Source organism: Geotrypetes seraphini, chromosome 1, assembly GCF_902459505.1.
Source record: "Geotrypetes seraphini chromosome 1, aGeoSer1.1, whole genome shotgun sequence".
In the NCBI taxonomy this organism is placed as follows: domain Eukaryota; kingdom Metazoa; phylum Chordata; class Amphibia; order Gymnophiona; family Dermophiidae; genus Geotrypetes; species Geotrypetes seraphini.
The window spans coordinates 464,403,775-464,425,867 of NC_047084.1; the positions used below are offsets into that span (position 1 = coordinate 464,403,775).

The 22,093-nt window shown below is 46.0% G+C and overlaps 1 protein-coding gene across 3 annotated transcripts in view; it reads left to right on the forward strand.

Annotated features, from left to right (window-relative positions):
* Positions 1 to 22,093, forward strand: part of LOC117363831 (NACHT, LRR and PYD domains-containing protein 3-like) — an 85,068-nt gene that overhangs the window by 34,055 nt on the left and 28,920 nt on the right. For all 3 annotated transcript variants that reach the window (XM_033952280.1, XM_033952372.1, XM_033952458.1), the window contains exons 3-4: positions 11,820 to 11,861; positions 20,003 to 21,722. In XM_033952280.1, the coding sequence (XP_033808171.1) occupies positions 11,820 to 11,861; positions 20,003 to 21,722 (1,762 nt within the window). The remainder of the gene's footprint in view (positions 1 to 11,819; positions 11,862 to 20,002; positions 21,723 to 22,093) is intronic.

The following is a 22,093-nucleotide window of genomic DNA, read 5'->3' on the forward strand; positions in this document are numbered from 1 at the left end:
TCAATACTATCAGGCCCTTTACGGCCGCCGTTTTTTGGATGCCGACGCTATGTCACAGTTCTTCGCCGACTTGAAGTTACCCATGTTGTCGGCGAGCCAAGCCGCGTCTCTCAATGAGCCTATTACGGCGGAGGAGATCTCTACCACGATTGGCTCGCTCACTTTGGCTAAGGCTCCGGGACCGGATGGCCTGGGCCCGGAATTCTACCGGATTTTGGGGGATCTGGTGGCTTCTCCGCTCAGTAAGATGTGTAACGCGGTGGCGAGAGGGGACGCCCCCTTTTCTGACAACATGGCCCATATAGTATTGTTGCCCAAACCGGGGAAGGACCCTGACCTGGTGAGCTCTTTTCGCCCGATATCCCTTCTGGACCAGGATATCAAGGTGTTGGCTATGACGCTGGCGCGGCGGCTTAATTGTTACCTACCGCACCTGATTCACCCGGATCAGGTGGGTTTCGTACCGGGTCGGTACGCCTCCATGAATCTGCTCAAAGTGTTAGGGGCTATTCACGAGCATAGGGGTAGGGGAGGGCAGTCGGCAGTGGCGGGATTAGACATGGAGAAAGCGTTCGACAGTGTCTCCTGGGAATACTTATTTCAGATATTGGAGGGTTTCGGCTTTACAGGGAGTTTTTTGGATTGGATTAAAGCGTTATATACCAAACCGCGGGCCCGTATACTTATCAATGGGAGTTTGACGGAGGCGTTTGAATTGCAGCGGGGAACAAGGCAAGGGTGCCCGTTATCTCCTCTGTTGTTTTTGCTAGCCATAGAACCCCTAGCTATCAAAATACGTCAGGCCCCGGAGGTCCGTGGCATCCTAGTGGGGGGACAGGAGTGCAGAATTAGCATGTTTGCGGATGACATTTTACTATATCTGGATCGGGCTCCCGTACACCTGGAGGCGGCTTTGACTATTGTTCGGGAATTTGGGGCCCTATCTGGCTTGCTGGTTAATTGTAGTAAATCCGAACTCTTGCTGCTGGCTGGCGGCCCCGTGGAACCATGGCATGCCTTACTACCCATCCCGCCGTCGCTTCATCCGGTCCGTTATCTGGGTATTTATCTCAGCACCAACCCAGCCACATTTTACTCTATGAATGTTATTCGTCATCTTGACGCTGTTGGGAAATTGTGCCTCCAGTGGCAGGATCTCCCTTTAGGTTTGCTGGGTCGAGTGGCATTGGTGAAGATGGTCATGCTCCCCAAACTGCTTTACCCGCTTCAGACAGTGCCGATCTGGATTCGCCGCCCTGATGTCCTCCGCTTTCACTCTTTGATCTCTCGGTTTCTTTGGCGCTCTAAGGCTCCTCGTGTTGCGCTGGCAAAGCTAATGCTGGCTAGAGGAAGGGGAGGGCTGAATGTCCCTGACTTACGCCTGTACAATGTAGCGGCCCTGATGCGGTGGATTCACGAGGGCCACACTGGTGTAGCGCGCTACTTTCCGCAGGGCTGGGTTGCATCTTGGAGCCTCCCTTTTCAGTTCTTCAACCTGCTTCATTCTCAGCCGGACCATCTGGCTCGCTCGGGGGGCCGTTCAGCCCTGTTGGCTCCATTTAGAAGGGCCTGGCAGTGGTGGCGGCGTCGGCAAGATCTGCCGGTTGCGGTTTCGCCCTTTATATTCCTCGAGGGTAATGCGAGTTTTCTCCCCGGTTGGGGTCGGACGATATTCAGGGCCTGGGCACGCAGTGGATGTCGCACCATATCCGATGTTTTGGCTGTTTCGGGTGGCACTTTCCCCTCGTTTCAACAGCTCCAGACGAAATGGGACTTCCCCTCCTGGTACTTGTTTTCTTTCTTTCAACTCCGTCACTACTGGGAGGCCACGCGGCAGACTCATGCGCGGGGCTGGGATGCGGGGCCACTAGACCGGATTTTCGAAGGGACCCCGCCGGCGTTCAATCGGCTGTCTCACTGGTACAGTGTTCTCCGTCTCTCGGCACAGGTTCCTGGGATGAGTGCCCTACGGGAGAGGTGGGAGGGGGACCTAGGTTTGAGTATTTCCGAGCCCCAATTTTTGGACTGCTTCCAGTCTCTTTACCTTTTCTCTAAATCGGCAGACTACCAGGAACTACAGTATAAAATCTTGCACAGAGTCTATATTACTAAACAACGGGGGGCTCAGATAGGGCTTTGGGAAAGCGACCTATGCAGTAAATGTAAATCACAGCCTGGCACGTACCTTCACTCTCTCCTTGAATGCACAAAACTCACTATCTGGACGGGGCTGCTGGGCCTTCTTGATGTGGTTACTCACAGCAATATTGAGTGGGACTATGGCACTCTCCTCTTGGGTTTCCAGGGGTCTTTACAGGAACAGGGTCTCTCACTTCCGCAAAGACGATTCCTTTACAATGCTCTTCTAGTGGGGAAGAAGATGATTATGACTTACTGGGTATCCGAGGACGCACCCCCCCAGGCCCAATGGCGGACCAAGCTGAGAGAGATGGCGCAATTCGAGATCCGCGCCTACAGTAAATCTAGTAAGTTAGAAATGAGACACTATGTTGCTTTGTGGGAGCACTTGCTGGAGCTTCTTTTGCCATGATCTCTTCTATTTGAGGGCTTTCATTGGCCATACTAATGGTCAGGACTTTCTCTATTTCTACTGCTGTCTTCATCACGGTTCACTTCGTGCTTGCACTCTCACCGGGGCGGGGGGGGGGGGGTTGGGTTTGGGTGTGGGGGGGTAGGTGTGACTGGTAGCACAGTTTGTGTGGTGACTTGGTGTTTTGTGAGCGTCTGTTGTGAGGACTGGTGTGCTTGATGGACGGTTTGGGTGTTGGTGTCTGTGGGGAATATTCACAAAAATTTATGGCTGGGGGTCCAGACGGGCTTCTCATTGTTGTGGGTTCTGGGAAGGAGTTTTTGTGTTCCTAGTTTTGGCCTCTTACTGCATGTTACCTTGCGTTTGTTGGCTGTGTTCAGTTGGGAGAGGCGAGTTCATGCCTGTTGCTGATGTTCCTCTTCTCTTCTGTGATACTGTGACATTGTGTATGTTTATGCTCTGCTTGTGGTCGCTTGTCCGGACCTTTTGCCATTTTCAATAAATATATTTTGAAAAAAAAAAACAAACAGGAAATGGAAAAAGGGCAAAACTGAGGAGAACTGGAACGAGCACAGGAAGTATCAAAAAGAATGTCACCGTGTGGTTAGAAAAGCTAAAAGAGAATATGAAGAAAGGCTAGCCAAGGAAGCACGAAATTTCAAACCGTTCTTCAGATATGTTAAAGGGAAGCAGCCAGCTAGGTGGGACCGCTGGATGATGAAGACAGGAAGGGAGTGGTGAAGGAGGAGAAAGAAGTGGCGGAAAGACTAAACATGTTCTTTTTGCCTGTATTTACAAAAGAGGACACATCCAACATACCGGAACCTGAGCAAATCTTCAAAGGAGACCAAACAGATAAACTGACATCCATGGAAGTAAGCCTTGAAGACGTACACAGGCAGATAGAAAAATTAAAAACTGACAAATCGCTGGGCCCGGACGGAATCCACCCAAGGGTTCTGAAAGAACTAAAGGAGGAAATAGCGGAACTACTACAGCAAGTTTTCTAAACACAAGCCAACATGGCTTCTGCAAGGGGAAATCGTGCCTAACGAACTTACTGCACTTCTTCAAAGGAATTAACAAAGGGATGGACAAAGGGGACCCCATAGACATCGTATATTTAGATTTCCAAAAAGCCTTTGACAAGGTATCCCATGAATGCCTACTTCGGAAACTGAAGAACCATGGGGTGGAAGGAGACGTACATAGATGGATCAGAAACTGGTTGGCGGGTAGAAACAGAGGGTAGGTGTGAAGGGCCACTACTCGGACTGGAGGAGGGTCACGAGGGGGTCCCGCAGGGCTCGGTACTCAGGCCGCTGCTATTTAATATATTCATAAATGATGTAGAAACAGGGACGAAGTGCGAAATAATAAAATTTGCAGACAACACCAAACTATTTAGTGGTGCTCGGACTAAAGAGTACTGCGAAGAATTACAAAGGGACCTGAACAAACTAGGGGAGTGGGCGACAAAATGGCAGATGAAGTTCAATGTAGAGAAATGTAAAGTATTGCATGTAGGAAGCAGAAACCTGAGGTACAGCTAGATGATGGGAGAGATGTTATTGAGCGAGAGTACCCAAGAAAGGGACTTGGGGGTAATAGTGGACAAGACAATGAAGCCGTCGGCACAGTGTGCAGCGGCCGCTAAGAGAGAGAATAGAATGCTAGGTATAATCAAGAAGGATATTACAACCAGAATGAAAGAAGTTATCTTGCCGATGTATTGGGCGATGGTGCGTCCGCATCTGGAGTACTGCATCCAATATTGGTCGCCATACCTTAAGAAGGATATGGCGATACTCGAGAGGGTTCAGAGGAGAGCAACACGTCTGATAAAAGGTTTGGAAAACCTTTCATACGCTGAGAGATTGGAGAAACTGGGACTCTTTTTACCTGGAGAAGAGGAGACTTAGAGGGGATATGATAGAGATTAACAAGATCATGAAGGGCATGAAGAAAGTAGAGAGGGACAGATTCTTCAAACTTTCAAAAACCACAAGAACGAGAGGGCATTCAGAAAAGTTGAAAGGGGACAGATTCAAAACCAATGCTAGGAAGTTTTTCTTCACCCAACGGGTGGTGGACACCTGGAATGTGCTTCCAGAGGACAGAGTACGGTATTAGGGTTCAAGAAGGGATTGGACAGTTTTCTGAAGGAAAAGGGGATAGAGGGGTATAGATAGAGGACTACTACACAGGTCCTGGACCTGTTGGGCCACCGCGAGAGCGGACTGCTGGGCACGATGGACCTCTGGTTTGACTCAGCAGAGGCACTTCTTATGTTCTTAACCGTCTGTTAGTGCATTATAATAACACAAATTAAAACAAAATATTAGTGCGAAACAGAATAGCATTGACCATCTCGATCCAGTAAAAGTCCATACAATATTAGCCTGTAAAATTAGCAATAAGGAACTAGAAGAATCCCTCTCTTTCATTTTATTTTACGTCCCACTGAAAAGCTGGCCAAAAGCCAAAGAGGACTTTTGAGAATTTGTGCTACATAATTCAATTACTCCTTCATATAATATCATCGCAGATGACATAAACTTACATCTAGATGAAGAGAACCACCCAGATATGAAAGATTTTAAAAACTTTCTATCTTTGCTTAACTACAATCTCCCTTTTCCCACACAAACACTTGAAAAAGGTCATCACTTAGATGTGGTAGCTATGTCCACAAAGGAGATTTCAGACCCTTCCATCTCTCTGCCTGATGGCACTTGGTGTCACGATATCTGGTCTGACCATTTTACTTATTATTTCAAGTTAATATGGACTCATTCAAAATCTAAAACACATCCAAGGATAAAAAGAGAACATCTCACAAAGGGTCATATCAATCCAGAGGAATATTTGTTACAATATGAACTACAAGCGAAGCTAGGAGAAGAAGTCGACTTTTGGGATCACTGGATGAAAACTAGCACATCCATTTTAAATGAAATAGCCCCTAAACGAAATAGCAAAAGCTGCACAAATAAATATAACAAATGGTTTGACTCCAAACTTCTAGAAATGAAACAACTAGTAAGGTGACTAGAAAGAATTTTGAAAAAACAGGAAAATTGTCAGACCGGAACAGCTGGAGATCCAACATAAAAATCTACAAACAACTGATAAAAGACAAACGTAAAGCATTTTACTCTTCCAAAATCGAATTATCTAGCTCAAAAGGAATCAATGCAAAAGAGCTGTTCAACTTGGTTATGAATTTATTTGATACCACACATTACACTCAACACAATACTAAACCACCTTCAGCAAATGATTTAGCACAGCATTTAGACTCAAAAATTAAAAAACTAAGAAACAACTGTTCGACAAATGACATTAATGAACACCAAATAGCTATCACACAAGGAAATGAAATACCAGCAGAGATGATCTGGAGTTCCTTTCAAGATTTAGAATTAAATTATACAACAAATACTCTAAATCATACTGTGTTTTGGACTCATGTCCCCCAGAAATTATGAAGGCAGCTCCATTAAACTTTAAACTATCCTTGCTGAATTACCTAACTAATAAACTAAAAAATGGAAAATTCCTCACTAATAATGATCACATAATAATAACCCCAATTCCAAAAAATAGTAAAGAATCATTAGCACTAGTAACCAACTATAGACCAGTAGCATCCATCCCAATTATTGTAAAAATCATGGAAGGATTGGTACATACCCAATTGATGAAATATCTTGATCAATTCTCTCTCCTACATGAGACTCAATCTGGTTTTAGACCTTTATTCAGCACTGAGACAGTAATTGCGGCTATCTTAGATAATCTGCATCTCTTATTCAGTAAGGGCCTTAATGCCCTGATCATGCAATTCGATTTGAGCTCTGCCTTTGACTTGGTGGACCATGGGAAACTACTACAATGCCTAGATGCAATTGGTGTCAGGAAAGAGGTCTTTGACTGGTTTCGGGGTTTCTTTACGTCATGCACCTATCAAGTATGTTTATGTTTATGTTTATTTATTAATTTGATGAGTCGCCTATCCATAGTTTACTAAGCGAGTTACAATAAGTTATATAAACATATTAAAAAACATACAAATAATATTATATAAAAAGGGTAAAAAACAGACTCATAAACAGACGAAACAAGAACACAAAAGGATAAAAGGGGAATAGTTACATAATAAATGTTTTGGAAAGAAGAAAAGGAAACATTCAAGGAAAAGACATAAGGAGGGATGACTTGGCTACACTGTTTAAATTGTGTTTATTTTAGAGACTAAAGGCATCTTTAAAAAGGAAAGTTTTTAGTTTATTTTTAAAGAGACTGAGTTCCTTTTCATCTCTTATGTATTGTGGAAGAGAGTTCCAAGTTTGGGGGGCCACTATTGAAAACATGTCATGATGTCTGGTGCCTACCACTTTTAAAGAAGGGACTACCAATAATCCTTGCGCTAAAGATCGAAGAGTGCGTGATAAATTATACGGGATAAGCATCCGATTTATAAATGATGGTTCATTCGTAGATAGAGTTTTAAATACCAGAAGCAAAATTTTATAAGTAATGCGATGGGTAATGGGGAGCCAGTGCGATTCAATCAAGTAAGGAGTTACATGGTCATACTTTTTACCTTTATGTAAAAGTTTGACTGCAATATTTTGAATTATCTGTAGACGTTTTTTTCATTTTGTGTTATGTTGATTAGTAACGAGTTGCAGTAGTCGAGCCTTGTTATAACCAATGAGTGTATTAGAATATTTAAAGATTTAGGCTCCAGAAATTTAGAAATTGAATGGATCATTCGCAATCGGTAGAGGCACAATTTGATAATGTTACTTGTGTGTTCATGATAGGAAAAATTTTCGTCAATAATAAGTACGTTTCAATCACGATCTCTCTGATACCTGGAGCAATCCATCCGGAGTACCGCAGGGGTCACCACTTTTCCCACTGCTTTTCAATGTTTACATGTCCTCATTAGGAGCGCAATTGACCCAGCTGGGGATAAAATTATTCAGTTACGCAGATGACTTCACGATCATCATCCTATTCGCTAACTCTCTTTCGGAAGCTACTCCCAAGGCAACAGAAGTACTAAATCTGATGGAGCAGTGGATGACTGAATTCAGACTGAGACTCAACTCAGAAAAAACAAAATTTTTTGTAGCTTCCCCACATCCACTTGACACCAAAACTTCACTTTGAATCAATAAACTTAGTTACTCTATTCAATCTACTATGAAGATATTGGGTGTAACACTGGATCAGAGCCTATCCATGAAAGACCAGGTTGACTCCTTAATCAGAAAGAGTTTTTTCATTCTATGGAAGCTTCGGTTCATTAGATCATATTTTGTCATGTCAGTTTTTAGAATTCTGGTACAATCCCTCATACTAATTCAACTTGACTACTGTAATATTTGGCAATTGCCCAAAAGAATATGCAACGAGTACAACTGGTGCAAAATGCAGCGATTAAACTGATTTTCGGACTGAAGAAGTCCGATCACATAACACCTTGTTACCGACTACTGAGACGCGTGTGAAGTTTAAGTTCGGCTGTTTTTGCTTTAAGGCACTATTTGGTCTAGCCCCTAAATATATAACTGACCTTTTTTCTTTCTCAGCCAACAGACATAAGAGAAGCTCATACTTGAACTTTGTTTCCCCTCCAGTTAGAGGATGTAAACTTAAAAGACATCATCACCTTCTCTCACATCAGGCAGCATTATGGGGGTAAAGATCTAGATCAATTGCTTACGCCTACTACGTATGGGGAATTTAGGAAATGCCCAAAAACATATCTGTTCCTAAAGTATTTAGGCAGCTGACCTGTACAATTCTTACTCCAAAATAACTGCTAATCAATACCTGTTAATCACTAGCTCTTAACTCTGTTTATTCCACTCAAGTTGTACCATATTTTAATCATTGTAAACTGCATAGAACTTCACGGTCCTGCAGTATATAAACTGTTATTATTATTATTATTACATATATTTTAAGGTTATTGGTCTATGACACACTATTGGAAGGAGATACCCATTAGAGACAGTGAATTTAAAAAAACAGTGTGGTGGAGAAAAAGCCTCAGATTAACATGACAGTACAGTCTCTTCAAGAAAAAAAACCCCTCTCAATTCTATCATATAGGGCTCCTTTTACTAAGCTGCGATAGCGTTTTTAGCACGCACAGAATTTTAGCATAAACCCACGCTAAGCAGCTAGAACTAATGCCAGCTCAATGCTGGTGTTAGCGTCTAGCACACGCTAAGCGCGTGCTAAAACCGCTATCGCAGCTTAGTAAAAGGAGCCCTATATGATAGAATTGAGAGGTGTTTTTTCATGAAGAGACTACTGTCATGTTAATCTGAGGGTTTTTCTCTACCACACTGTTTTTTTAAATTCACTGCCTCTAATGGGTATCCAGTCATTCACCACAAAGTGACAAAGATTTGACATTTGGACTGTGTTTAGTTTTGCACCTATCATGTCAGGAATGAACCTCACTCCTGCAAATTTAGTGAATTTTCGCTACTCTCCGCTAACCTCATTCGCAGGAGCGTTTTTTGGAGAATAACTCAATTTTTAAAAATCGTTACTATAACGGCTGCGACAACGGCCCATCGGTTTATAACATGTATTTTTGAGAATCTAGGCCAGGGGTGTACAACCTTTTGGCTTCCCTGGCCCACATTGGCTGAAAAAAATGTTTCTGGGGCCGCGCAAACACTGCAGCAAGACAGAGGAGGGAGCCAGCAAGACACTAAACACCCGGGGGGCAGCAGAGGAAAACACTGCATCGCTCTCGACTGGGGCCGCACAAAATACTTCACGGGGCTGCACGTGGCCCTTGTGCCGCAGGTTGGACACCCTTGATCTAGGCCCTAATCCAAGGTATTATGTTCGCTCACTTCCCAAATGCTCACTTCCACACTGCTGAAGGAGGTTAAGAGTTCTTGGAGGGATTTGGTGGTTCGGTGAGTTTGGGAGGTATCTCGCATCTCTGAGATAAGTTGATCTATGTCAATCCAGCTAGGACAGCAACTAGTGTTTGCTGGTTCTTTTGGAGAAAAGGATTTAATAGATTCCAGAAAAGGGCTCTAGATAGATAAAGGCATGGCAAGGAAACCTTCAAGGAGTCCCAGTATTCCTGCAACTCCTCAGGAAACAATTTTGTATGAATTTTGACATCTTTCTGCAATGAACTGTGTATTTCTGAGGAAAATTGGACCAGTACAGTATGTTTTCCTGAGCATTTTCTGCTCTGTACTGTTTTGCTAATTTCTGCTTCAGTAAACTTGTTTTTTGAATTGGAGCAAACACTTAGGGCTGGATTCTACAAATGGCGCCCATATTGGTGGCTACCTAAAAAAAAAAAAGGCCACCGATCGCGTGTCAATTACTCAACAGCACTGTTTGTAGAATTGCAGCTACCTCAAACGTAGGTGCCAGAAATGTAGGCCAGGGTTTGGAAGGATTCATGTTTGACATGAATTGCATCTACGGAAGCGCCTAAGAATGCCTAAGGTTGTTTCTGGAGTTAAGTATGCCTACTTCGACCTTAGGCATTCTAAGGAGCCTCCGTAGATGCACTGAAGGCATCATCTTTGTAGGCTACATTTTTTAAATGATTGTTTAATCGTATTTTAATGGCTTTGCCAATTAAGTTAGGCACCTAAATTAAGGCACCATTTATAGAATTTGTCCCTTAGAGCAGTGGTTCCCAACCCAGTCCTGGAGGACCACCAGGCCAATCGGGTTTTCAGGCTAGTCCTAATGAATATGCATGGAGCGGATTTGCATGCCTGTCACCTCCATGCTATGCAAATCTCTCTCATGCATATTCATTAGGGCTAGCCTGAAAACCCGATTGGTCTAGTGGTCCTCCAGGACAGGGTTGGGAGCCACTGCTCTAAGGGTCAAATTCTATAAATGGTGCCTTAATTTAGGTGCCATCAAATTGACAGTTGTACTAAACTCTCTTCTTGAAGGTAGCATCCAAGTGCTACAGTGCCTAACTTAGGGTTACCAGATTTTCCATCTGATAAAAGAGAATGTTTGACCCCGCCCTGTTCTGCCCCCAGCCCTGTCCCTTTCCACCCCCACCCCCCCAAACCCAGCCCCACACAAACCTTGTCTCTTCGGGCCGGAGCTGGAGTGCATCTGTATAAGCACAGATGCACTCCAGCCTTGGCCCCGATCTCACAAGCTTTTCAAAACCTAGACAAAGTGCCGGGTTTTGAAAAGCCTTCCGGATGCCCAGACATGTCCTCTAAAAGAGGATATGTCCGGGGGAATCTGTGCATCTAATAATCCTATCCTAACTGCAAGGGAGATATACACATGAGTGGGGCATAGGCACGTGGGCACATATGGGCTGATGTTCAAAGAGATTTAAGCATAGAGTTACCAGATTTTTGTCCGGAGAAACCCGGAAACATGGCCCCCGCCCCCCACAAAGCCTCATTTCTGTTTTCTGACCTCCAGGCTGCGTCTGGAGGGTCTCCGAGCATGCGCAGACACATGTGACATCATCCGCGCGTGCTAAGAGGCCCTTCAAATGCGGCTGGGAGGGTGGGACCTTCCAAAAACCGGCCAAACTACCGGGTTTAAGAAAGTCCGTCCAGGCACCCAAGACAGTCCTCTAAAAAGAGGACATGACAGGGTTTTCCTGGACATCTAGTAACCCTATTTAAGTGGGCAGGAGAGGATTCCGGCTGCTTAATCCCTGAAATTAACTTGCAATAAACTGGGCAGTGCCGCTGAATATTATCTCTGACCATTCACCAAAAATGTGGGCAGGTCAGGGGTGGTACTGAGGGTGGTATTAGGAAGGAGCCTGGGGTTTTGTGGGTGCTGGCCTGATATTCTGTGCTGACACCTACATAGCTAAGCAGCCTAATTAGGACCGCTCAAAAGCCGGTCAAATTATTTGAGAATTCTTTCTGACACTAAATAGAGTCCAGTCTGCTTTGCAAAAGTGAGCTCTCTACATAAGAGCTTCCAGAATTAATCCAGGTACCTCTCCTCCCTTGTAACCAAAAAAAAAAACCAACCCCAAAACTGTTGTAACTTCACTGGAAATGTCCAGTTAACTCTTTTGTTGAACTGCAAGGTATAGGCGGAATAGAAGTTCCTAATGTAATGTAATGTAATGTAAGAGCATACACCCTCTTGACCAAATGCAGCAGTGTCCAGGCATATAAATGAAAAAAGAAAAAAGATTTTTACAGAGAAAGCGAACACCCTGCTGAAGACCAACCCTTTGCCTCTTCTTTTGTTTTAGGACTAACAGTTCCAGTAAAATCTGTGAAAGAGCAAGAGATCAGTAAGTGTTTGTCATCATGGCCATCAGGATGTCCGGAACAGTTATCTACAGTATGTTGTCAATCAGGTGGTAAAGTTTAGCACAGTCTCTCAAGCCAAGCCAGTCCTAGAGGACCCTACTAGCCAGTCTGTTTTTCAGGATATCCAAACTGAACCTGCATGATAGAACCTTTTCTTTCCAGGCCACCAAATTGAACACTTGGCTTGGTAAAATGATGTTAGAAGCTTCTTCATATTTATATTTTAGGAAATTGTTAAAGACTTATTTTTTTTCAATAAACTGATATCTTAATGGTTTTCTTTTAACTCAGTTATGTTTTTATCACTTGCATTTCCATTCATATGGCATGCTTTTTACTCTGATGTACTATTGAAATGTATGTTTAGCTCTTTGTTGTATTTCACCAGGATACTTTGATGGAATCGTATGTATTGTTCCTGTGTTGTGAGCCGCTTAGAACCTCTCTGGTATGGCGGCATACAAATAAATTATCATTATTATTATTTGCATAAAATTTGTTTCATGCATATTCATTGTGAATATCCTGAAAACCAGACAGGCGAAAACCAGAATTTGCTTGAGAAACACTGGACCAGTAGACTACAAGTGGAACACCATTAACTAAGGGGGATGACCAGTCTTCTCTATGGTAGCACTCCTTGGTCAGACTATGAAATTAGGGTTACAAGACATCCGGATTTCCCCGGACATGTCCTCCTTTTGAGGACATGTCCGGGGGTTCGGACGGCTTTTCAAAACCCAGCACTTTGTCCGGGTTTTGAAAAGCTTCCTCTAAATGCCGTCGGCAGGAGGAAATCTGTGCATGCGCGGATTTCCTTCTGCCCGACAAGTGTGTGGGGGAAATGCTGCTTCTGCACGGGGAAGGGTGGGAAATGCTACTGCTGCACAGGGAAGTGTGTGTGTGTGTGTGTGTGTGTGTGTGTGAGGGAAATGCTGCTTCTGCACAGGGAAGGCTGGGAAATGCTGCTGCTGCACAGGGAAGGCTGGGAAATGCTGCTGCTGCACAGGGAAGTGTGTGTGTGGAGGGGGGAATGCTGCTGCTGCACAGGGAAGTGGAGGGGACGGAGAGGGAAAGGGGGCCTGGGAGCAATCTTGGTTTGCTTTGGGGGAGGGGAGACAGAAGGGGGCCATGGAGAGACAGAAAGACAGGCAAGCAGGCAGCGCATTAGAACGAAAGACAGACACACAGAAAGACAGCAGGTAGGGAGAGAGACAGAAAGAAAGAAAGACAGACAGGCAGGGTGCCAGAGAGAGAACCAGAAAGAAAGGACAGACAGCGGGAGGGAGAAAGACAGAAAGAAAGGAACATAAAAACATAAGAAGTTGCCTCCGCTGGGTCAGACCAGAGGTCCATCGCGCCCAGCGGTCCACTCCCGCGGCGGCCCATCAGGTCTATGACCTGTGAAGTGGTTCCTGACCATTTATATAACCTACCTCTGCTTCTATCTGTACCCCTCAATCCCCTTATCCTTCAGGAACTTATCCAAACCTTCCTTGAATCCCCGTACTGTGCTCTGGCCTATCACAACCTCCGGAAGCGCGTTCCATGTGTCCACCACTCTCTGGGTAAAAAAGAACTTCCTAGCATTTGTCCTAAACCTGTCCCCTTTCAATTTCTCCGAGTGACCCCTAGTACTTGTGGTTCCCCACAGTCTGAAGAATCTGTCCCTGTCTACCTTCTCTATGCCCTTCAGGATTTTGAAGGTTTCTATCATGTCTCCTCTTCTCTAGGGAGAAAAGCCCCAGCATTTTCAACCTGTCAGCGTAGGAAAAGTTTTCCATACCTTTTATCAATTTAGTCGCTCTTCTCTGGACCTCTTCAAGTACTGCCATGTCTATCTTGAGGTACGGCGACCAGTACTGGACACAGTACTCCAGGTGCGGGCGCACCATTGCACGATACAGCGGCATGATGACTTCCTTCGTCCTGGTTGTGATACCCTTTTTAATGATACCCAACATTCTGTTCGCTTTCTTTGCTGCTATCGCACACTGTGACGATGCTTTTAATGTTGTGTCCACCATCACCTCCAGGTCTCTTTCAAGGTTGCTCACCCCTAACAATGATCCCCCCATTTTGTAGCTGAACATTGGGTTCTTTTTCCCTACATGCATGACCTTGCATTTCTCTATGTTAAAACTCATTTGCCACTTTTTTGCCCACTCTTCCAGTCTCGTTAGGTCCCTTTGTAGATCTTCGCAGTCTTCCGTGGTTCTAACCCTGCCACAGAGTTTGGTGTCATCAGCAAATTTAATAACCTCACATTTAGTCCCCGTCTCCAGGTCGTTAATAAATATATTGAACAGGAGCGGTCCCAGCACCGATCCTTGTGGAACTCCGCTCGTGACCCATTGCCAGTCTGAGTAATGTCCCTTTATTCCAACCCTCTGTTTCCTGCCTGCCAGCCAGTGTTTGATCCATCGGTGGACATCCCCTTGCACCCCATGGTTCCACAGCTTCTTGAGTAGTCGTTCGTGAGGTACCTTGTCAAAGGCTTTTTGGAAGTCAAGGTAAATGATGTCTATGGATTCCCCTTTATCCATCTGGCTGTTTATTCCCTCAAAGAAATACAGTAGGTTCGTGAGGCACGACCTTTCCTTGCAGAAGCCGTGCTGGCTCGCCTTCAGTTGTCCATTGTTTTCTATGTGTTTGCAGATTGTGTCCTTAACCAGTGCTTCCATCATCTTTCCAGGGACCGAGGTCAAGCTCACCGGCCTGTAGTTTCCTGGGTCACCTCTTGATCCCTTCTTAAAGATGGGCGTGACGTTTGCTATTTTCCAGTCCTCTGGGATCACCCCAGTTTTTAAGGATAGGTTACATATTTGGCGAAGTGTTTCTGCAATTTCATTTCTCAGTTCTTTTAGTACCCTTGGGTGGATGCCGTCTGGACCAGGTGATTTGTCGCTCTTCAGTCTGTCCACCTGTCGGAGGACATCCTCTCGGCTTACCTCTAGTTGGACCAGCTTTTCATCATGGTCTCCGCTTATGATCTCCTCGGGTTCTGGGATATTGGATGTGTCCTCTCTCGTGAAGATTGACGAGAAGAACTTGTTTAACATGTCAGCTATCTATTTTTCCTCCTTTACCACTCCCTTCCTGTCTCCGTCGTCCAATGGTCCCACTTCCTCCCTGGCTGGTTGCTTCCCCTTCACATACCTGAAGAATGGTTTAAAGTTTCTTGCTTCCCCCGCCATATTCTCTTTTTGCTCTCCTAACCACTCGGTGACAGTCTTTTTGTTGCCTTTTGTGCTCCTTCTGGTTGTCCTTTGTTGGGTCCTTTTTCCATTTCCTGAAAGATGCTTTCTTGTTCCTTATTGCCTTTTTCACTGCATTTGTTATCCACGCCGGGTTTTTTGTTTGATTTTTTTTGCACCCTTTCCTAAACCTGGGGACGTACAGGTTTTGTGCTTCGTGCACCGTGCCCTTGAGTAGGGCCCAGGTTTCCTTTACGGTCACCATCTTCCCTGAGCTGTTGCTAAGCTTCTTTCCCACCATTTTCCTCATGGCCTCGTAGTTTCCTTTTCTGAAATTGAGTGCTGTCGTTGTGGTCCTTTTCACCTTGGATGTTCCTGTTTTTAGCTTGCACTGGATCATGTTGTGATCACTGGTTCCTAGTGGCGCTAGTACTACCACCTCCTTTGCAGGTCCCTCTAGCCCGTTGAGGATTAGGTCAAGAGTGGCATCTCCTCGTGTTGGTTCTGTGACCAGTTGTTCCATGAAACAGTCCCTCACCGCCTCCAGGAATTTTGTTTCTCTCGTGCAATTTGAGTGTCCAATACTCCAGTCTATTCCAGGGTAGTTGAAATCCCCCATTACCACCACACTTCCGCGTTTGCATACCTGCCTCAGTTCAGCCTCCAGGTCCTGGTCGTTTGCTTCCGCTTGTCCTGGTGGGCGATAATATAGTCCCAATTTTATGTCTGCTCCATTTCCTCCTGTCAGCTTAACCCATAGTGATTCCAGGCCGTCCGCCCTTACTGATGTTTCCATCCTGGTTGAAGGGATGGAGTCCTTTATATATAGCGCTATTCCTCCACCCTTCTTGTGTGTCCTGTCCCTCCTATAGAGTTTGTACCCTGGTAGGACCACATCCCATTTGTTGTCTTCGGACCACCATGTTTCCGTGACTCCAATTATGTCTAGGTCCTCCTTACTGGCTATAAGTTCTAGCTCTCCCATTTTGGTTCTTAGGCTCCTAGCATTTGTGTTTAGGCAAATTAAGTCCCAGCTGCTTACCTTCTCTGTTGGTTTTCCTCGTGGTTTGATGCTCCTGCCGACCCCCTCATGGGCTGCCAGTCCTCGAGCCTCGTTCGGTTCCTCCTCCACCTGTGGTGTGTCCGTTTCGTCCTCATCCCCCTCCTGTGGTGTGCCTATATCATCCTCTACCTGCTTCCCCATTTTTGGATGTCCCTCTGGCTCCGGCTGTTTCCTCCTTTTCCCGCTCTTTAGTTTCATTTGTTCCTTGGACCCCCACATTGCGTCCATGGTTTTTTTTTTCAAAAAGTGTCCGCTCAGTTTGAAGCCCTCTATCTCCTTTTCCCGGTTCAGCATCCTTGTTTGATACTGTAGTCCGATGTGTCGATGTCAGATCGACTGTCGGCTTTCCCCCTGTCCTCAGTTTAAAGCCATGTCTATGCCGGTCTGGATGTTGTGTGCCAGCATCCTCGTCCCAGCCGCGCTCAGGTGCAGTCCGTCCCTCCTGTAAAGCTTGTTTTTCCCCAGGAAGGTTGTCCAGTTCCGTACAAAGTGGAAACCCTCCTCGTCGCACCATTTCCTCAGCCAACTGTTGATTACTTGCAGCTCGGTCTGCCTCCTTGCATCCACCCTCGGTACTGGCAGGATCTCTGAGAAGGCTATCCTCCTTGTCCTCAGCTTCAGTCTCCTCCCCAGGATCTTAAACTGCTCAGTCAGTGTAGTCCTGTTGTAGTTCCTTCTGCTGACGTCGTTGGTTCCAACGTGGATTATCACTGCTGTCTCCTCCGTCTCAGCTCCTTTCAGGATTCTCTCGATTCTGTCGGAGATGTCCTTTGTCCTCGCCCCTGGGAGACATGTCACTAGTCGGTCGTCTCTGCCTCCTGCTATGTGACTGTCCACCTCTCTCAGGATTGAGTCTCCCACCACGATTGCAGATTTCCCTTTTCTCAGCTTCCTCTTGGGTCTCATGTCCGTATCAGTGGCTCAATCCTCTAGTCCCTCCTCTTGGTTCTGATGGGTCTCTGCCTCCTCTGTTCCTCCGCTAGGTCCTTCCCCCTTGGCGTCTGGTGGGTTCTGTCCTCCATCTGTTGGTTCCCTTCTGAATTGCTGGTGATCCTGTGCCTCTACCATCTTGCAGGCCTCCTCGATGAATCTCTCTAGCTCTCTAACCTGCTCATTGATGTGGCTGTCTCTGGTGGCATCCTCTGTTGCCTCAGTTGTCCACGGTTCCTCTATGGTGCGGAGTCCCTCCAGCTCCTGGACCTTGACCTGCAGTCTCCCGACCTCCTTCTTTAAGCTGTCCAGTTCCTGACATCGACTGCATATGTACGCCCGTCTCCCAGAGGGGAGGTAGTCATACATATGACACTCGATGCAGTATACTGGGAAGCTTCGCTGGGCTTCTGCTGCCTCCATTTCTCTTTTCTCGTACCTACATTTCCTCGGTGTGTTGGAGTGTGCCCGGCGTGTAGCTAGATGAAAGATTAGAGAAAGAAGAAAAGAATGAGAAGTGAAGAAACCTTTTTTTTTTATTTTTTAGTAGTTTGAAATTAGCTGCTAGGCAGTAGAGAGCTGCACGGGAACGGGGATGACGGGAATCCCGCGGGACCCGCGGGGATCCCGCGGGTTCCCCCTTTGGGTCACGGGGATCCCGTGGGGACGCCCCCTAGGGTCGCGGGGATCCCGTGGGGACGCCCCCGAGGGTCGCGGGGATCCCGTGGGGACGCCTCCGAGGGTCGCGGGGTTCCTGCGGGGTTGGATCGCAGTACACTGCATTTGAGCCGCGAGGGTAATCTCCTCCTCCTTACCTGCACTGTCGCAGCACACAGCCGAACGGAAATCTTCCCGATGTCAGCGCTGACGTCGGAGGGAGGGCTTAAGCAAAGCCCTCCCTTCCTCCGACGTCAGCGCTGACATCAGGAAGACTTCCGGTCGGCTGTGAGCGGCAGGGCAGATAGGAAGAAGGCAATGGCGAACGAAAGAGGGGGGAGGGGGCGGTCCGCCCCGAAGAATGTGCACAGCCGGTCAAGTCCCCCGATCGACCGACAACAGGCCCGGCCGACAAACCTCCCTGCCCTGTAGCCGCGAATCTAAATTACCTCTTACAGCAGCTTCAATACTCCAGCTGCTGTAAGAAGGTAATTTAGATTCGCGGCTACAAGACAGGGAGATTTGTCCGACCGGGCCTGTTCTGTTGTCGGTCGGGTGCGGAAACGCCACAAAGGTAAGGGGCAGGGAGGGAGGAAAGGTGGAGTGGAGAAGAAAAGACGCTTAAGGGGGGAGAAGGCCGCTGAAAGCACTGGGGAAGACAAAGGAGTGGAGAAGGACGCTGAAAGGACATGGGTAAACGGGAGAAGGGGGGGAAGGATGCTGAAAGCACATGTTGAAGACAGAGGGGGGTGAAGGACCCTAAAAGCACTGGGGAAGACAAAGGGGTGGAGAATGCCACTGAAAGGACATGGGGAAAACAGGGGTGGAGAAGGCCACTGAAAGGAAATGGGGAAAACAGGGGGGGAGAAGGCCGATGAAAGGATATGGGGAAGACAGAGGGGGGAGAAGGCCGCTGAAAGGACATGGGGAAGACAGAGGGGGGAGAAGGACGCTGAAAGGACATGGGGAAGGTAGAGGGGGGAGAAGGATGCTGCCTGACAGGACATGGGGAAGATGGTGGGGGAGAAGGACACTGGAAGGAAATGGGGAAGAGGGAATGGGGAGAAGACCCTGGCAGGGAAGAAGACAGAGGTGCCAGACTATGGGGGGAGTGGAAGGAAAAAGATGGGTGCCAGACCAATTTGGGAGGGGGGAGAAAGGGAGAGGCACAGTAACAGAGCAAATGGAAGACACAGAGAGAAGAGAGGCAGTGGATGGAAGGAATTGAATGAGAATATGAAGAAAGCAGAAACCAGGCAACAAAGGTAGGAAAAAAATTCTTTTTTTTTTTTTTTGCTTAAGGATAAAGTAGTATATTAGTTGTGTTGATAAAAATTTATAAACATTAGAGGCTCTGGTAGAAACCCGTTTACAAAGTATGTATTCTTCCCAATTAATATTTCCAAATTAATAAAGTCTTTTTGCTTATTTTTAAATGGGTTTCTACCAGAGCCTTTAATTCAGTAGCATAATTAAATGAAATAACTATTTCTGTAGTTTATAGGGACGGGCGGGGACGTAGGGGATTCCTCGCGGGGACGTAGGGGATTCCTCGCGGGGACGGGCGGGGATGGAGGAATTCCTCGCGGGGACGGGTGGGGACGGAGGGATTCCTCGCGGGGACGGGTGGGAGTCCTCACGGGGACGGGTGGGGACGGGTGGGACTTTGGCGGGGACGGGTGGGATTTCTGTCCCCGCGCAACTCTCTACTAGGCAGCCTGGGCTCTTGGAAGAGAGAGACAGGGGCAGGGGCAGGGAGAGACACAGAAATTAAGACAGACAGACATATATTCTAGCACCCGTTAATGTAACGGGTTTAAACACTAGTTATTACATAATGAGAGTTCTGTAAGGAAAAATGTTCATGTAAGAGGGATTTCTTCTGTGGCAAAGTAATAGCCTTGAAAAGATGTATTTATAAAGCAGTTTATTTACTTTCAGTCCTCAAGTAATACAATAGTTTCAGGTGTTCAAGATATCCCTAATAAATATGCATGAGAGAGATTTGCATACATTGGAGGTATTCTGCATCTAGATCTATCAGGAAGATTTATTAGGGATACTCTGAAAGTGCAATAAGCAAAATATTCTATAGAATGTGAGTTCTGCAAGTGAAATATTCTTTGTAAAAGAAATTCTATTATTAGAATTTATGTTAGAATTGAAGTTCTATGGAGAGAATATTGTTACGAGTTATAGGACTTCTTTTAAATAGGATTATCCTAGGAACATTCAAAGTGTAGGCTGGAAGTAATAATTGTATCCTCTCCTTTAGATTGCCAGGTGCTGTACAAAGCAGCCATCAAGCAGAAATTTGAGAAACTGAAAGACTACAATTCCCTCCCAGGGGACTGGGTATACCTGGAAGAGCGATACATTGACCTACTCATTATCAAAAAGCACTGGAGTGCTTCAGAGAAAGAAGAAGCCTTGCTATCCTATGGCCAGACTCACCTAGAAATACTGAACAAATTCCATGAGGGAGGCTCAGCCTGTGCTCAACCAAAGACATTTCTGGACACTGAAAGGGGGAGAGCTCCCCTGGTGGTCATCCTACAGGGGGCTGCTGGCATTGGGAAGACATACACTGTGCGAAAGATGATGCTGGACTGGGCTTTGGACCGACTCTACCAAGATAGATTTGATTATGTCTTCCATCTGAACCTCAAGGAACTGGGATGTGAGAAGAAGCTCGTTAGTCTGTGTGATCTCATGCTGGCCAACTGGCAAGGCCTCAGACCCTTCTTGGATCAAATTCTTTCCCAGCCTCAAAGACTTCTGTTCCTTCTGGATGGATTTGATGAACTAAAGTCTCTTCTGTCAGAGGAGGAAGAGCTCCAGAAAGTGTGCATGAATTCAAAGTATCCTGCTGTGGTTATTGTGAGTCTCATTTTGAAGAGGCAACTGGTACCAGGCTCTTGTCTGCTTATCACTACCCGTCCCACTGCCCTAGACAGACTTGAGAGCTTAATTCAAGCTGACTGCTATTTGGAAGTCCTTGGCTTCCTGGAGGAAGAGAGGCAAGCCTTCTTCTATAACTACTTCCAAGATGACCGACGGGCTTTAGAGGCCTATCAGGCCATCAAATGCAATAATACCATTTCCACTATGTGCTTTGTGCCCCTAGTGTGTTGGATCGTCTGTACTGTCCTCAAGCAACAGATGAAGAAGGCTTGCAGGCTTGAAGATATCCACACCACTACTCAGATTTTCCTGAACTTTAGCCAGATCTTGTTACAGTATCATCACTACTACTCCCTGAAGAACACAACACAGGCTTCCACCAGGGCTCTCTTTGAAAATCTTGGTTCCTTGGCACTCCATGGCATTTTGAGTCAAAAAGTCATCTTTGAAAAGGAAGATCTAGAGGCCCACTTCTTGGAGGGAGTTGAGATCCCTACCATCTTTTTGAATACAATGCTACGGCAAAACCTCCTGGTGGAGACACTCTACAGTTTTGGTCATGTGACGCTGCAAGAATTCTTTGCTGCCATGTTTTTCTTTGTCACTAGTGAGAAGACCCAGAAGCTCAACCAACTACTAGAAGAGGGACTGAAGGCAGAGAGTGGTCATTTGCTCCTCACTATTCGATTTCTATTTGGTTTGAGCAACCCCAGCTCCTACCGAATGCTAAAGCAGGTGGTCTTTTTCCAACAATCATCTGCTACTGTTTCCTCCACCATCTCTGAAGAGGAGCTTCTCAGCTGGATTCAGAAAGCAGCTTGTTCCCCAAGAATTAATGACCCCCACTTTCACTTGGAACTCCTATACTTCCTCTATGAACTTCACCAGGACAGCTTTGTAAAGCGAGCTATGGTTTTATTGGATAATCTTTCATTCTTGATGTTCCCCCTGAAGAGAAGTGACTGTTTAGTGTTGGCCTACTGCATCCAGTGCTGTGAAACTATTCAGAATCTGAACCTTTATTGTTGCAGCCTTGGAGTGGAGGAGGTGAGGCTTCTGCTGCCGGTGCTGAAAAAATGCCTTTTCCTACAGTAAGTCCTGCTTGTTCATTTTCTAAGGTTCAATGACATGGGGACATAATTTGTCCCTGTTCCTGTCCCTTCAGTTAACCGCGGCAAACCATCACCATGTCATTCTTTAAGGAGAGAGGGAAGAATCAGAGTATGAATGGGCACAGCCGCTGACCCTTAAGGTTGAGATAGACACTAAAGAATGACACGGGATGGGTTCCTGCGATTATCTGTAGGGACGGGGACAAATTCTGTCTCCATTTCATTCTCTAGTTCATTTCTTGGACATTTCTAGGTTATCAGGAAAGGATTAACCAGTTCAGGTATTACTCTCCTTTGGATATATGGATTTTTATTTCCAGGTTCTCAAGGAAAGAATTACCAATTTAGAG